Source organism: Scophthalmus maximus, chromosome 8 (genome assembly GCF_022379125.1).
Source record: "Scophthalmus maximus strain ysfricsl-2021 chromosome 8, ASM2237912v1, whole genome shotgun sequence".
NCBI classification, from domain to species: domain Eukaryota; kingdom Metazoa; phylum Chordata; class Actinopteri; order Pleuronectiformes; family Scophthalmidae; genus Scophthalmus; species Scophthalmus maximus.
In genome coordinates, this window is record NC_061522.1 from 15,997,600 (window position 1) to 16,015,781 (window position 18,182).

Sequence of the window (18,182 nt, forward strand, 5' to 3'; positions counted from 1 at the left end):
TCTACCAAAAATGTATCTGTACCTAACAGTGTGTTTGGAAAGTTTCCCACAATTCAAATTTGCTAAAATACTCCCCACCCTCCCCCCAATTTACATGCAATACCCCATAATGAATTTTAGAAATATTTGCGAATTGTCATGGAGAATTTGGACATTTTTATATCTGAACTGCAAGGACGAGCATGTGACATCGTCCGGATTAAACTAACAATGTTCAAGTGCACGTAAATGCACCACGGTGTCAGCGAACGGCTGCGTGTCCGACAATGGGCCCAGTTGCACTCCGTGACATCACCGGAGTGACAGGGCAGCCGTGTGGGAGGAGGGGGACGACGAGGAGGAGGAGGATCTCTCCCCGCAAGACAAGCTTACTTTGCCCTTTGCGGGAGATGGGATTCAGCCTCCGCTAACCCGCCGAGAGACGAGCAGGGACGAGGGGAGGACGCGTCGTGAACACGCCGAAATCCTCCGCAGCCAGGATTACCTGCGGGCCATGGGCGCCGTCGTCTAGCGGACTTGTCGGAGGGTTTCCCGGGTTCGCGCGCTCGCGGCGGAGCGGACCTCTTGGTGCGACTGCAGGCGGCTCTGGAGGAAACCATATCTGGTCAAAGTATTCGTTGCTGTCACCCAGCGGGACCGTCCGGCTATAAATAGCGCTGGAGGAGGTACGGAAATAAATGCAAAAAACCCCACAGAGCGCAGTCAAATGAGTGACGGTCACACGCCGAAGTTCGAATAGTGACAGGACAAAAGTTTTAAAGTGAAAAAAATGTTTCCATGAAGTCATTGACAGTAAAGAGACGTATTTATTTGATTAGATTTTTTTTAAAAAGTTGTTTAAATTTTAGTGGGTGCCTTCTTTACTGTTGAAAATGTTTTATTGGCTGTTCCTCTTTCATTAACAATACTACTAAGTTCTAACACCAAAACCCTGCACAAGTTTTCTGCAACTGTTTTCACGTGTGGTTCTTTGGGGGTGACTGGATAAAAGTTGTTGGACTTTTCTTATGTGACAAATTTGAAGCTAACGATCCTAATTCATAATAACCCTAAATTCCTATAATGTGCATTGTTTCGCTTTCCACCGGTTATAGTCTCTCGGAAGTTGGAGTTCAATTTCACACCGAACCAACACAGTAGTTATTTTGGCCCGCGGGCCCGGACACGCCATGGTGGTAGACGATGAAATGGGTCACCTGGGTAGTTCATGGCTTCACAAAATCAGGACAGACTCAAGTATCACCATCTTGCATGAGGAGGACTTCAGTGGACAAGTGCTGTGAGAGGCAGCAGTTGTCTTCTGTCGTGTTGGTTGTCAGCTCTTCTGCTACCTTCATACGTCTCAGTTGAATAAATGGAGCCGTGCAGGCTTTGTTGGTTGGTTTGTTTTGGTTTTCCCCTCAGTTTTCCTTAGTGTATAGTCCAGCATGCTCTGTTGTTCTGATTGTGTCAAACCATCTTTGGTCATCTCTTTACTGGAGCTGTTGCACAGTGTTTCACCATCTTTGCAGACATGCATCCATAAATGAATCCATGACCTCTGTGCTGAGTAACGTTTCATGTGAGCGTCTAACCTGAAACAACCCTCCGATTAGCGAAGAGACGTGTGGTAAAACATTAGGAGGTTTTGACCTCTGCAGAATGCACAAATGGCCGGACCTCGGCTTTGAGGCAGCAAGTGGGCGGCTGCCGGGCCCCTGGTTATACAGACCGTGATATACGACTCCACGCTGGTCCCCAAAGTGGAGACTAGACACACGGGGCGGCCCGTCCAAGGATGGGGTTTAGTTTCCTCATCAAAATGAAAGAGTTTAATTTCAGTTTTCATTAACGTTAAAATGTGGAATTAATTAATATGAATAAATACATTTCTGTTTTGTGTAGCCCCAAATCACAACTTGCATCACCTCAGGGCGCTTTACAGAGTGAGGCCAGAACCTTAAAATATTAAAATGTTCCATTCACTGGTAACAGTGAAGCGTAAAAAAACAGAAAAAACTAGGACTTGGGGTAGACAGCCATCTGCCTTCGCCTTATTGACTATGACTATGATGAGAAGGACTATTAGATTACGACTTTTACTTTTTAGACCTTTAGTTATGCTCTATGCTTGTTTCAACTCCAAACTTAAGTCACCGAGTGAATAGTCAACCTTATTACTGTCAGAGAAGGACACACACACACACACACACACACACACACACACACACACACACACACACACACACACACACACACACACACACACACACACACACACACGTCTCTCTGTAGTTATGAGGGCACTCTTTGACATTAGCCCCTAACCCTACCACTCAGAAATAAATGCCACACACACACACACACACACACACACACACACACACACACACACACACACACACACACACACACACACACACACACACACTAAACCCTGCAGCTCGTCTCTGCCACTTGCACTATGACACGTGGCTGATAGGAGAGCAGGACAGTTGCCACTCAGCTGTTTTCTACAGTGCCATTTTGGAAACATGTGCAATTCTAACAACTGCAATTCTGCAAAGCAACTTTTTTTCAGACGGGCAGAATTCAAACGTCGAGGAGAGAAAGCTCATCTGACCCATGCCCCGCCTTCAATTAGCATCTGGACAGAATCCCTATAGGGATCTGGAGGTTGCAGCATTAATTCTGTTTTATTTTGTGTCAGAATCTATAAAAGACATACAGTAGTTAAAGTATACAAATCTGTCGGGGTCAGACCAGCTAGTTTAAACTCCTCTGTTAAATGTGTTTGACAGCGGCTTAGTGATTGCGGCGATATATCTTGGACTTGCCAAACTGAAGAAATTTTATGTGAAATGTTCGCGAACCACTTGCATGTAATTTTTGTCCCGTCAGTGTAAGCTGTCTGGAGACATTTAGCAGGAAGTAATCTGCTGTGCTCTCACTGTGTTTATGTGCAGATTTACTGGCTGTTAGATTTTTTTTGAGGGGGGGGGGGGAGCACTTGAGGCTCTTGTGTGCATTTCGTGGCAGAAAAATGTCCCAGCTTCATTGAGGTTTATGTTTAAAATCCAACCAATAGATTTTCTTGAAATTGTCTTGTGATTTAGTGCTGATATGAATTGTGAAATCTCATTTCTAATCGTGTTGCGGGTGCTGTTGTGAGAGCAGTCGCCACGGGACTCGTCTTTCAAGGTTTTACGCACTTCTGACTATAATGTCACAGAGTCCGGCCTCAGCCTTGTTAGTCGAGGCTCGGGGACTGGACAGGCCTGGTTTAAGGGGCAAGTCAAGTGTTTATGACTGTACAGGGAACATTCATGTTCGGGTCATCTCTAGTCGTTCCCCCTCTCTGCCTAGTTAATGTCCTCCAATGAAGCAGGAGCTTGTAAACGTCGTAGAAACAGGCGCGGGTCTGTTTGATATCATCAGGGCAGGTCGGCGTCTTCCAGCAGACTTGCAGCGTTATTTGGAGTTGAGCCCAGTTCTTCATCTTTGGTTTTGGAAACTTGTCTTGTCAGGAGCTTAGAGAAAGCAGAACAAAAGAACGGCACGCTTGACCCTGCCTTTTCGGAGGGTCAGCCAAAACACACTTGCTGACATACTTAAGATCAAAAAAGAGAAGTTTGCACTCGCATTTGTGCTGCTTGACTGCTGGATTTCTCGCTCGTTGGTTGGTTTTTGTCTCCACCTTTTTCTGCCTAATTTGAGTTAAATCTCCTCCTCACACGGCGGCTCGGCGAAGTTATTATTAGTCCTGTCATGTGGGCAGCTGTCAGCAGCAACTCACAACTCATTTCAAACCCTGACCCAGAGTTGTAAGGAACTTGGAGGCAGCATATAGGCCAACTATTTGGTTATGTGAACCACACATGTTCCGCTGCGGCTAACCCATCATCGGTCATCTGGTGCCACAGCCAAAAGGGTGTCCTGCCATTAAGAGGGGAGAGGAAACACGGATCCAGAGTCTCTCCAGCTGGGACAGAAAATAGGAAAAAAAAACACAAGATATCTGGTTTATCCGGGTTCGTCTGTTGAGTGCTTTGGGAAGAAAAGCAGAGCTGCATTCTGACACTGCTTCATGGCAGATCCGGCAGGTCAGCAACAGGATATATAAAACTGGGAAAGGAAGTGGTGGATTAACAAAAAATGTCAAGTTGAACAGGTGCAAACTTGTGCAGGTTAAAAGGATTGTCTGCGGGTTGTGGACGTTGTCCATGTAGTTTCTGTAAGAATTTAAATCGCAATTTAGCTGAGTCAAAGTTGAGCTGATTTGCGCAACACGGCTCATGTGCTCTTAGGTCCCTTATGACTACCTTCAGTGATTTTAAAATGTTTTAAACCCGTTTCTTTTTGATGAAAACATTTTCACAACACCAGACGTGACAACCAACCAGGCAAGTTAGAGCAGCCGCATGTAAGCTCCTCACTGTAAGTCTTCATCACATTACTGATTTTCCATCGTGGCCTATAAACGAGTATTCTTCTCTAAACTGAGGCTACATATCCGACCTACAGCAAACGGTGACCTTCTTGTTTTTCCTCAAGGTGTTTTGAAAATGCAAACCAACTCACAGAATCAATGTATCTTTCCTCTTAAATTATAGCTTGACATACAAAACCAAGTTAATTCACTATGGCTCTAAAGGGGTTAGAGGACTTGCTGTATCTATTGTCCTCTTATTGTGCGATCCATTAATCTCTCTTCCCTCTGCTTCTGCCTCCTCCAGGTCTCTCTCTCTTTCCCAGGAGCACGTCAGGCACTTGGCTGCCTTTGCTGTTATTTTACCCCTGAGCTTGGGGTCATTGGAGTAAGTAGTCGAGTTTTTACAGGAAGAGGCAGCACCGAGTGATGCCTGATTGGTATATATACCTGCCTTTTCTTCTTCTCTGCCAGGCGACTGCTTATAACAGTTTTGCATTTCTCTCACTCTTAAATCACTGTTATTCCACCATTAAGCATATTACTGTTTTCTTATTAGCTATCTCCATCCACAGGTTTAATTTTTTTCTCAAAGCCCACGGTCTTCCAGACTCCTGATCTACATTTTGTCTTCTTTTTTATTGGCGTAGAGGGGTTATTGAGGTAAGGGAACTGTTGGCATGCCGTTCAAATCCCTTGGTGTAATTTGTACAGTGTAATAATAATAATAATAAATTTCATTTATAGAGCACTCTTCATTGCTAAAAGCAATCTCAAAGTGCTGGAAGCACTGAATCTCAAATATCAGACACAGCTCAGAAATCTGAGCCTTGCAATGAGAACACGTGCCAAGAGATGGAAATGATAGATGTAAAAACTTGGTTTGATTGCTTATTATATCACCGAAGGCAATTTGTACAAATTCAAGAGCTTTAAATAAAAGATCTCATTGCCAGATATCAGATGAAATTTGACTAAATATATATATATATATATTAGGGCTGTAACATTTCACAAAATTCACATATGTTTACAAAACAGCAAAAAAATAAATGCCAGGGAAAATTCCTTGATTTTTTAATTTTTTTAATTCATTATAACTAACATTAAAGAATGATGTTGTTGTTTTTTTACTTTAAACAATGATGGGGCTATACTTTACCCATCTTCACGGGTGTCTTCTTAGCATCATACAAAACAAAACCAGCTCCTTATAAAAAATAACGTGTGGTATTTTAGTAGTCATGAACAAATACAAACAAAAGAAAAACATTTCTTTTAAATAGAACTCACGGTATTTTTCTTAAGAAATATGAAATATATGTGAACTCCTTCACTTATTCAATCCTTGTGTGTGCACTTCCTGTTACTTCCTGTTTTCCAGGTGTGCTGTCCACCATGTCGGTGCTGAGGAAGGAGATGGAGAAGTACAGGGACATAGACGAGGACGAGCTGCTGACGAAACTCTCAGAGGAAGAGCTGCAGCGGTTAGAGGATGAATTAGAGGAGCTGGATCCCGATGTAAGTTTATAACACAAAGTCCATGAGAAGCCGTTCCTGTCACTGTGGTGTTGTCGGGTGCAGAGTTATGGGGTCGTACCGGCTTAAAAGAGCTTCCTGATGTAATACACTGCAGTGTCACTACAGCCACGTGTCCTCGTGTTTTCATTTGAATTGGTGTTGGCTGGTCATGCCAGCTTCTTGCCAGTCAAACCGTTAAGTGCAAAATATTTGAATGCCCTTGAACGTGCTCGTGAGTAAATGGCTGTAAGGTAAATAATGGTTTAACTGTGTTACTTTAGCTGCAGCTGTTCTCCGATACTTTGACAATCTATTCATTGTTTGAGTGATGAATTGAGCCAAAACACTTATATGGATGGCTCCAACTTGTTGAATATTAAGCTTTGTTAGTTTGGTTTTTGTCTTTCTACATAATTGTAAACGGAATCCTTTTGGATTGTAAACTGTTGGTCAGACAAAACTCAGTTTCAGACTTGGACCAGCAAAATGGCAGTTAGCTTTTTGTTGTTGTTGATTAATGAATAATTAATGCATAATCTAGAAAACATAATCGTTGATCAAATACACGGTATTTGTGAGGAAGTACAGTATAGGAGACAACTTTGGTTATTAAGTTATTGAGGCTAAGGGAAACTGAGCCAACAGAGATGAATTCTAAAACGCACCACACTTCAATGTGACTGATTTTGTCACATTTATCCACGTTTCCCTCTGTCATGAACAGCATGAATCTGTTTGTAATGAAAGCAGTCTGTTATGTGAGGCCAGGTTGGGTATCATGCTCTTAGTCATTGTGTGGCAGGAGGTCCAGTGCACCAGTTCTAAGTGGGTTTATTTTCTGTTGATTTTCACGACGTATTGACTGCACCATTTGATACGCCTAAAACCAGCTTCGTGCCCCCGCAGTCGTGCGTCACGGCTGGAGGTGGTGACAGAAGTAGCTTTCTGATAAATGTCTGAACTGCTCATAAAGAGACTGGATTCCCCCTCGATGCCAAGCGGATGACTGGAAGGGTATCATCTGCAGGACTGTGTGTGTGTGTGTGTGTGTGTGTGTGTGTGTGTGTGTGTGTGTGTGTGTGTGTGTGTGAGTGTGTGTGAGAGAGAGAGAGAGATGCCAGCAGGGGATGACCACAGGGACTCCATGACAGGAACAGAATAAACAGTGAGAGATAGTTCATGTATTTACCTTGTTTGTGCGTATTTATGAGGGTAACCTGTTACCCAACAGTAAAGTTCCCCCTCTCTTTCCCAGCAGGCCTTCACACATCCCTTCCTGTAAGCCATTGAAAAAGCATCATCTTGTTTGGCAAACAAAAACAAAATGTCTGCCAGCTGTACTGTGATTGTAGGAGAGACTTTATTTCCAATCCCCCCGAGGACATAGTGTGGTTTTTTTGCATACAGTATGTTATTACAACTTCCTTGTGGATTTCACTTGAAATCTGACGTGTGAATATCTTGGATGACATCTCTAATGTCCTGTTTCTGTAAAGCATTTGCAGCCGTAAGTGCTTTGTCTTGTTTCTGAATGGTGCTGTATAAATAAACTTGCCTTGCCTAAAGATGACTTCGTTGGCTTGTGAGAGTAGAAGAGAGAAATGGACCAAATGAGGTACATCTAAAAAGGGAGATACAGTTAGAAGTAGAGGAGGAAAAGACGATGACGAGCCATGTGCTGGGAGGGAGTGTAAGAGGCCTGTTATCTACAGCTGATATACTGTAACTGTGACAAAAAGCACAGTGATGGTGTTGATATACCCTTGACTTTTCTATAAATACTACTGTAAGTCATGTGAACAGAGGGAGTGACCGTTTTTGATGTATTCATTTTTATTTCTAGAGTCTTAATTTCAAAACAAATAGATTTTTCTTGCAAGCGTCTGGTTGAAGGGGAGAGGCTGAAGGCAGATGAATTGGAGTGAGAGGCAAAGAGAGTAGAAGACACATGGAGTCATGAGGAGAGAGAGAGAGAGAGAGAGGTCTCTGAGTGCAAAATGTACAGATAAGATATGAAGCTATAAGTGGCACTTTCAAGAGGTCGGTTTTAAATGTTGCTTTGGATTGAAAATAACTCTGAATGCACCAAAGCTCTGGGAAATGTCCTGGTCCCGGGTTGGCCTGGAGTAGAGACAGAAACTGATGTGGGAGTAACATTAACCAGAAAAGAGATACTGTAGAATCATCTCTATATCCATCTCACGTATATCTACCACTGTAATACTCTGTTGCATTGCTGTCGTCTCAAAATATTTGAATGCAAATATTACTATGATAATGTTGGGCATATTTCAATAGAAATGTTAACAAACGTCGACAAACCTGGGTTTAAATGTTTTAGGTTTTTTTAAACAGTTATTAATTGCTATTCTGCTGTCATTAGGTTTATTTTGAACATACTAATTACTAATGCACTCCGCATTTATTGTTCTATTTGATATATTGGGTAATTACTTTACTTATTTATTCCTTTTTTTCATACACAGCTGGCAAAACATAGAGAGAACGCATTCCACCACTTCACATGATGTCATTTTTTATGTACAGTATCGGTATTCAATTACATAACTGTTAACCCTTGAGAATTAAATGGGTCTAAGATTTGTTCCAACCATTAAAAGTCAGTGAAATCACCACAAACAATGTTGGACTAAAGTTCAAAATGTTAATACTGCCACTGATGACATAATTATCAAGATTATTGTTCATTCAGTTTTATTATGTTGCAATGAAGAAATCCTGGACTAATTTATTCTTCACTGATCTGCACTAAAGTTGCTTTAACTACTATGATCGAGAGAAAGAAGTGAGACACGGTCTGGGAACGTCCTTCACATTATATCCATTCCTGTCCTGGTCTAGAACGCTCTGTTGCCAGCCGGGATGCGACAGAAGGACCAGACTAAGAAAGCCCCGACAGGAATGTTTCAGCGAGATAACCTCCTGGCCCATCTGGAGAAACAGGCCAAGGAGCATCCTGACAAAGAAGACCCGGTGCCCTTCACCGGGGAGAAGAGGGGTAAGACCTTGTTCCCTAGACGAGGACGTCTGTGAACAAAAGAGCCACTGCACTTAGGTGCCTTTGAGCAAGGTTTTCAAGTTTCAATTCTTCTTGTGGCACACTTAGCAGCTGAATCAAATGAGCATTTGCAGCAACTCCAGGATTTCTTTTTGCCGCTGCCCTCCTGCCGATCCTGAAGAACAGACAAAACCCTCTCCAGTTTACTTCTTTACAGAAACACAGAGACAGAAAGAGAGAGAGAATGTAGGTGTTAGGGATCCTGTTCATTTTAGTACTTAACTACTTGTAATGTATTTTATTGTGTGTATCAAATCCGTCTGATCATGTTGTAGGTAAAGCCTGGGTGCCTAAAAAGATCGTGGACCCCATCATGGAGAGCGTGACTCTAGAGCCAGAGCTAGAAGAGGCCCTGGCGAGTGCTTCTGATGCCGAACTGTGTGATATTGCAGGTAACACACACACACACACACACACACACACACACACACACACACGCCCTCACGCATATCTCAGGTAGGTTTCAATTCTGCCCAATTTTCACAATATTTACACAGTATTTTTTTTAAAAAGTCAGAATAAACAAATTTACCTAGAACAATCCATTTCTATTCAAAAGGAGAAAAAAAAAAATGTGTTGTTTCTTGTTTCATCTGTTTTTCTGTCCCTTGGATTTTTTAATTTTTTTAAAGAACAAAAAGAGCACAAAACTTCTGACTGACACTTTGAATAATCCTGATTTGTAGTGTTGAGTTTGCTGAAATGCAGCCAAATCTGATGATTGATCACACCCACTAATCGGTGTCGACACACCCTCTCCCCTTTTGAACCAAACCGTGTTAATCACCATTTCCTCACTCTAACTCTTGCCCATCTCCTCTAGCACTCCCTCCACCTCCCCTCCACCCTTCCCCTACGCCTCTCCATCAGTCCCTCCATCTTCTCCACCTCCTCCATCCCTGCCGGATTTCCCTGTTTACTAGCTGACCACCATCCGGGGTATCACAGAGCGTTTGCATGGAGCGATTCCAGTCCTCTGTCATGTTCACGTTGACAGCTTGACCTCACATGCATTACACAGGAGTAGCATAGAGTCTGTGTAATGCATGGCAAAGTTCATTAAGTGGCAAATATTTAGCAGCATGTATAAATGTCCAGTCCATTGCCATGATGTGTCTATTACAGGCAACATTCATTATAAACAGTCGTCACGACAAATCCCTTCCTTTTTATATGCCCGCTAACGAAGTCCCCTACATTGGCACGGCAGAAAGTTACTTTCCTGTTAGTGACTCTCTAATAAAAGGAAGTCAAATTGAAAATCAGAAGTTTTTTAGGAGCAAGACCAGTCTCTGGGCTTGTTGAGGGTAGCATGCCCACCCTCCATCCCTCTCCCCACTACGAGCAGCTTGGCAGCTCTGACAGTTTGAGTGTCTGTGCACACACAGTCTGTTCTCGTGGCTCCCGATCTGTCTGTCTGAGCAGATGAAGTGATAGTTCTCTAAATCACATCTTATATATTGTGTCCTCAGGGAAAAAGCATATTTCAGACCCACTGCTGCTGGGACAGGTCCTGGACGTGGGGAACCTCCCCGGCTAATACCTTGACATCCTCTACAGTTATGACTGCTCGATCGTTTAAACCAAGAGTGTCCGGCTTGACTTGCTTGCGACGCTTCAGGTTCTTTGTGCTGTCTGTAAAGCATGGCGGTCCACTGCATGGATGTTACTAGGCAATCACGAAATCTTTCGACTCTTTTTCTGCGTCTCTGTCTCTCCCTTCATGTCTTTCTTTCGTGACCCTCTATTCATTCCCTCTGTTCACTCGATCCTTATTCTGTCTTCCAGCCATCCTGGGTATGCACACCCTGATGAGTAACCAGCAGTACTACGAAGCCCTGGCCAGCAGCACCATAGTCAACAAGCAAGGCCTCAACAGTACATAAAACACACACACACACACACACACACACACACACACTCTCTCTCACTTACTATACGCTACTGGGAAGAAATCTGCCAGCTGCACGGGCTGTCTTCACTCGATTCACACACAGCTTCATCTGCTGCTGGGATTTTCAAGAGCCAAGTAAAAGCAGCTTGAAACACTGCAGATCACTCGGCTAGCGCGAAGAAAATATCCCCTCACTCCAGAAAAATGTTCAAGTTGGACTCGACTTGGATCCGGATCAAGTGAAATGATCTCATCGATGCAGAATGTCGGTTTATTTTACCAGAGATAATGGGCTCGACCTATTTTTTTGTCACTCTTCATCCATGCACACAGTTACACACGATAAAAAAAACTAAGTCAATTAGCAGATACAACTGAGTGCATATAGACCTCATACATGGTCCTATAGCTCCCACAGCAATAACATTGAGGATTCTACTGTGTATAATTTTTACACTACACACTGTAAACAATTGACTATGCGTTTACTATTATGCCCCCATCACACAGACACACACATACATGCACTCGCTTAAATGAGCCACTGTTTATCTTGGCTAGTGGCTCATCCTATATATCCTCCTCAAGCTCTAAATGGAGTATCTGACTTCCAAATATAAACATCTCTCAAAAAAACTGTACATCAGTTATAGATATAGTTCATGTACAAAGGGGGGGGGGGGGAGACTACATGCATGTTAAATGAGTGTGCAAATGCTGTGCAAGAGTGTGCAGTGTAATTCTGTTGTGTCCAAATCCGAGGTGTGATCCAGTGCACCCAGTATAAGCCAGTCCCTGATGAGGAGCCCAACTCCACTGACGTAGAGGACACTCTGCTGAGAATAAAGAGGAACGACCCCGACCTGGTTGAAGTCAACCTGAACAACATCAGGGTAAGTGTGCGCGTGTGAGTCCGTGGGAATATTATGTGGAGGATAACAAGAGAGGATATGATGCATTGTTTCCATATTCATTATCACCAGTTTGTGTTACTTTGGGTTCTAACTTGAACGGAAAGTTTTATATTCCGTATGAAACAATTGATAAACATATTATAAATGTAAACATATCTAATAGTTCTCCTATTAGTTATCATTGTTTGTCCCCTATAGTTTTTTTCAAGCTAATCTTCATTGTACAAAAGTACAAATCACGTTCAATGACACGTATCAAAAAGGAGAAACAAACTAACTTAAGTACACAAAATTCTGTTTTTACATTTAAATTTTGCCGACAAAATCAAATAACACTACTTTTTAAGAAATATACGGTACTCATATTTCAAGTAAATAGTACACTTTATTAATGTCAATATACTATAATTATTTTAACGGTTATTTTGCAATGTGAATTTTTTGCATAAAATATATATATTGAAACAGTACAAAATTAGATTTTGTATTGATATGATGAAACATTATGGGACATGATGTGTGAAAAATACATCTAGTGCTTAAGGATAAATGACAGATAAAATATGAAGCATTTACTAATATTTTTCTGGTATGTTTTTTTCTGTTGACAGAACATCCCCATCCCAGTTCTGAAGGCGTACGCTGAGGCTCTGATGAAGAACACTGTGGTGGAGAGGTTCAGTATCGTAGGGACAAGAAGCAATGACCCCGTAGCGTTTGTAAGTCACAGCTGTCGCATATTTATTGCTCCAGATCAGCAGGACGTTAAACTCCTCTTTTGTTTTGTGATTTTAATCCGTTTGATTTTCTAGAGAAACACTCTCTGCATGTGTTATACTGTTATAACACAAATTCTGTCTTTTTGTAAAAAGATTCAAATATCTTTAAACTTATTTCAAATCTTTTCTCTTGCTTTCAAACATTTTCTTTCTTAAAGGGGCAGTTAGCGATTTTGGAGAAAGCTTCTCTCTCTCTTTGTTGTTGCTTCTGATTTGACTGCACTGACCGGGTATGGGAGGCCGACGTGCTAACCTCTAGGTCAAAACTCCTGAGTCGTAGCCTCACTTGCTAGCACATCTCTTAAGGTGTGGGGGCGTGATGGTTAAAAACTGCACAAACTGCTTTTAATTTACAGAGCCCGGACTGTGCCGAGAAAACAGATTTGTGGATTAAAATCACTTACTGCCTCTTTAAGCCTCCTTGTGTTTGTTGTCAGTTATTGTGATAATGATAATAAAATAAATGAGGTTTAGATCTTACTAATAACTCGTGTTGCATATAATCCCACTAGCACTTCATTACTATCTACTAAAACATATGCATGTTGATGAGTCCCATAGAGACCCTTGATGTTCATTATCCCTCATTTTGGCGAACCCATTAGCCGGATTACAGAGCAAATGGCTGCAAAGCAATGAGCGAGTGAAGGTTTCTAAAGTGCTGTGTGATTCGTCAGGCCCTGGCAGAGATGTTGAAGGTGAACACCACGCTGAAGAGCCTCAATGTTGAGTCCAACTTCATCACAGGGACTGGAATCCTGGCCCTCATCAAGTCACTGCAGTACAACACCACGCTACATGAGCTCAAGATAGACAATCAGGTACCAACAGACAAATACACGCACACACACACACACACACACACACACACACACACACACACACACACAACCCACTTGCAAAGAGCACATTGACTCATACACACTTACCATGAACAAAACCATGCGTGTGTAAATGTGTGTCAGGTCGTGTACACAGACCATCTTTACCACTTCAGTCTAATGTAGCTAGATATCATCGTGATGTGTCATACTGCTTTGTCATACATCTATGACTCACTGCTTCTCCATTAGTTCAACTTGTTGAAGGATTGACAGATACTTTATCTTCCTTGTTCCTCTCATCAGCGTCATTTGGCTCCATCGCTCGATCGGTTGAAGTGATATGAGCCCGCAATTGAAAAAAGCATGTTGCCCCCCTGCCGCTTCATCCTCTGTTATCTGTAGCGGCGCTAGTGTTCCGTTTGTCGTCCCCTCCATCTCTCTAGCGAAATGTGCCTACTTCTCAATCCACACTCTCTCTCCAAACTCCAGAGCCAGCCGCTAGGCAACAAGGTGGAGATGGAGATAGCCAGCATGCTGGAGAAAAACACCACGCTGCTGAGGTTTGGCTACCACTTCACCCAGCAGGGCCCTCGCCTCCGAGGCTCCAACGCCATGATGAACAACAACGACCTGGGTGGGTCACACACACACACACACACACACACACACACACACACACACACACACACCCCTTGGAAACAGACTAATAATCCTTGGGCCGGACTCAAACTGATAAGATTTCAAGTACATACTGTATTTAATGACTGATTCACCGCACCATGCCTTAGGCAGTTACGTAACTCGTACACAGTCTTCCAGTAGTATCGTATTTGGCAGTACCAGTTACATCAGCGCTCATGCCCGATCTTCGCTTGATCTCCTTGAGTGCTACTTCAATCAGACTCTTAATAGAAGTATCAGAGTGATATCATTAGCTGGAAAAGCACCAGCCAATCAAAACAGTGCCTTCCTGAGTTATGACATCAGCGCTAAGAAAAGACTGTTTGCATGGGAGAGAGGAAAAAATGAATCTTGCGGAGGAAATTATTCTTGGTTAGTTCGCGAGGATATGTGCGTGTGCGTGAGCATGAACCTCCTATGAGAACCAGTTGAGGTTAAAGATTAGGCAATTATGTGAGTTGATACCATTTCGAGTGTCTGACCCCTCAACCAGAGCTTATTTAGGGATTACGATTTAACTGGGAATGGTCCGGTTGTATTGTGTCACAAACCATTTCAAGATGTGCATGTGTCATAATGTGTCATGATTTTCCCTCCCTCGTCGGCGTCGTCTTTAAGCCCGGGTCGTCAGGTCAGAGTCGGACGGCTCCTTCACCCTCACTCTGTCTGTACCTGAGCTGGAGATGGCCTTCGGGAAAAAGTTCAAGTCCAAGACTAAGTATTGAAATGCAAGAAAACAAAAACCTTGTGAAACACGAACGGCACCGTTTGACCGCTCTGCCTTGCCTTTCCTCTGCCAACATCTCCTGGTTGTATTCCAGAACGCCAGAACTGTCTCTGTTGCTTCTGCACAGCACCTATCATCACTTTCCTTCTTTTCCTCTTCTGGTCGTCTCTGTACCATGGCCACAGTGTCCCCTGGTTTTAGCTGTCAGAATATAATCATTTTGTTGCCAACAGTTTTTAACATTTTCCAAGAGGGTGTAAGAACTTTTTGTCCGAAAAAGGATATAAACTGGAAAAAAATTTGGATCCCCACAATATCCAGAAACAGTTAAACAAGATATATGCTATATGCTGGACAAAACTGTCCCTTTTTGCTTGCCTTATCTGTTTCTGGGAGTTTGTTAGAGATCGATGAAAAATGTTGGCCACAATACCGCACCAACAGTATCTTTCTCCTTGGCCTTTTTGCTGTCTGGATCTTTCTGTTCTCCTGATGTGGTATTTTTCCTTGTCTGGAGAAATTCGTCTTTTTCTGTTCGGCCTTAGTGCTCCGCTCCTCTCTACTAAACACGGCTCTCATCCAAAGCTGGATTATCAACTGTGCAAACAGGAAAAACAGGCAGGCGCCACCAGGCTCCAAACCATAGATGATGGATTATTGAATGGCTCAACCAGGCAAACGCCACAGTGGATAAATCCAGCATCCTACCTATATCTCTTGTTCTTGAACGACAGCTCTTGCTAAAGCTAATTTCTTTCGCAGCAACTTGTAGTTCTACATTCGGAAATCTTGTCATCTGCTTCCAACTGCCTCTCTTTTTGTGTGTGACATAATTAGGATAGGCCAACTTTGCTCTGCTTTAGCTAAATATTGTGATGATAACAAACTACTATTGGTTTCTGTTGTTTGAATTTTTTTTCTGTATCTTCTTGCCTCCCTTCCTTCTTCCTCTCATCATTTCACCTCTATTCTCTCTTGATCTTTTGCTCTTTCTGTTTTCCCTGTGTCCCTCCACCCCTCCTCTCCATCTGTAGTAAGAAAGAGAAGGCTTGAGGGAGGACCCATCTTCCCGAAGTGTCGGACGAATGTGTAATAACCAGGGTTACCTTCAATTCTCCGTTCCTCCTTGACCCCCATCCTCTTTCCGGTGCCTCGACTCGTGAGCCCTCTTCAGCCTCACACCCTCAGAAGACCATGACCACCACATCAGGTTCAGTTCAGGGTTTGGAGGAAAATCTCTGAACTCTCTCCGCTTACCTGACTTTTTAAGTAGACATTAGAGGATCCAATGGGACTTATCCTCAGTGTCCTTCTGAGCTTTCAGTGCATGCTAAAAATAGGTACATTTTTTTTGTGGTCTGAAATTTGTATTTTGAATCGGATTCTGGGCTTGGACAACCATATCCACAGATCTTTGTACAAACTCGGTCTCATCTTGAATCCTTAAGTATCTCATGAAGTGTCTAGACTCCATATTAAAAGGATTTAAGGTCTGTTTTTTTAATGGGGGCCAATTTGAAAGGCGACAGGCCACTTTTAGCAAATCCCTTTTCCTATTGAGTTGATTTAATAATTCTAATGATGTCATTACTGTCGTTCCCAACAGTTTCTGATGTTACTTCAACGTCGACGTACAAGCTATTTCCTACCAATTATACACCAATGTCCCATTTGACAGACAAAATTAAAAAAAAAACCTTTGAAGAAAACTATAATGTCACATTTTGAACCTGTGGTGAAAGTGTGATGTGACAGCCTTTTTTCCTGCTCGGTCTAAACAGTATTTCAGGGACTATCTGTCCTCAAATACTAAGCTATACAGATACTTCAGTAACAGACAGATTCATAAACCCGGCTACTGTGAGATTTGTCGTTATATATATAGATTATATTTATTTGTGACAGACCTGGGAAAGTGTTGGCATCTATTCAAATGTTTGGATCAAATCAAAGGCTGGATAGTGAAACTTTACACTGTTCCATTATCCGGTTCAGCAGTCTCTACCCTGAAATCCTGTTGGCTGGGAATTACAACTGCCAAATCAAGTGTCTTTTACTGAAATCAAATTTTCTATGAACCCACTATAACATATTCAGCATCTTGTGATTTAGAATTAATTGTCCACAGTCAACTATGTAACTGCAATAAGAACCCAAACAGCCCACACACATTTGAATAGACTTCTGCTTCACTTTCAACCAGGTCTGGTTTGTTGACTGTTTGTGTTTGTGTTTTTATTTACTGGAGCTGAAAAGTGTGATTTAATATGAAGTGATTGGTACTGTTTATTACAGGTTTCACATTAATGCCTCAATTGAGGTTTTGGAGTATTTCAGTAACGGATGTTAAAACCACAGATTTAAAAACACAGGAAACCTCTAATGTCTTTACAGCTGTCAGATTATACAGATCCACTTTATTTGAATAAGGAAATGTTCACTGATGAATTGCAGTTTCAAAATGTTTATCACCTGTGATGGGTCTTAAATCAACCACTGAACATCTGAAATATGGTATTACACAGGTTCTTGGTTTGATCCCTTAAAGAGTTTATAATGGAAATGTTCTGATCATCAAATACACATTGATGTCGTTGTTACGAACTCCACGCCCAGCTATTTGTTGGTGATGACAAACGCTGCTGTTTATCTGGCAACACTTAACGGGATTGACTTTCACATTAAAATCAACAGCACAATGATAAAACAAGAGTGTTGGTTACTATCTAACCACAAACTCAAACTAAATTGTTGCCCTCTCCAGTCAAAATCTCCAGAAATTGTCTGCACACTGTTATTTTTTTTAGAAGCTCCAGGTGAGATGGGTCTGCCTCTTCCTGCTTCAGGAAAATATGTAAACTACAAGTTGCAGACTTGACAGTAAATCTCTTCCTAGCGTCCACGTTTCCTTGATATGAACAACTGTACACGATACTGACACGAACACTGACACTGAGATTTAAAAAAAGAAAGAAAGCCTGACACCATGTTTATGGGTTAGATAACCCATTTAATGTCATCACTGCTTTGGTACTGTATCGTCAGTGCTGTGCGTGTTGTTCGGCAAATGTTAATTGTGGGTGTAAACATTTGTAAGACAATAAGTCATTGAATGCTGAAGGGGGCAAGGACCCTGCCCCTGCCACTCTTTTCTTCTGTCTAGTGTTCTCAGATATTTTAGTGCTTGACTCGTGTTCTGTTAGATAGTTCACCTTTTTTTTGGGGGGGGGGGGGGGGTTCAATTTCGATTAGGAGACAAATAAAGCTTGAAAATACAATTCACACAATGTCCATGTGCTTAAACTTTATTCCCACCTAGCCGGCTATTTTGTCTGAATGGTGTAGAGCTCATGGA

General features: G+C 42.2%; 1 protein-coding gene across 4 annotated transcripts; it reads left to right on the forward strand.

Annotated features, from left to right (window-relative positions):
• The first annotated feature begins 281 nt into the window (after positions 1–281).
• tmod1 (tropomodulin 1) lies at positions 282–18,109 on the forward strand. 4 transcript variants are annotated; one of them, XM_035637431.2, is made up of 13 exons: positions 283–665; positions 4,716–4,796; positions 4,984–5,071; positions 5,793–5,929; positions 8,792–8,948; positions 9,284–9,400; positions 10,797–10,886; positions 11,665–11,795; positions 12,428–12,535; positions 13,273–13,416; positions 13,909–14,053; positions 14,719–14,828; positions 15,862–18,109. In XM_035637431.2, exons 4-12 carry the CDS (start codon positions 5,807–5,809, stop codon positions 14,823–14,825), a joined length of 1,122 nt encoding a protein of 373 aa, XP_035493324.1. In that variant the 5' UTR covers positions 283–665; positions 4,716–4,796; positions 4,984–5,071; positions 5,793–5,806; the 3' UTR covers positions 14,826–14,828; positions 15,862–18,109. The 4 variants fall into 4 exon arrangements, with proteins under 4 accessions (XP_035493326.1, XP_035493324.1, XP_035493322.1 ...); XM_035637429.2 differs by having other exon boundaries at positions 14,719–14,818; XM_035637433.2 differs by lacking the exon at positions 10,797–10,886 and having other exon boundaries at positions 282–665; positions 14,719–14,818.
• Positions 18,110–18,182: the final 73 nt, after the last annotated feature.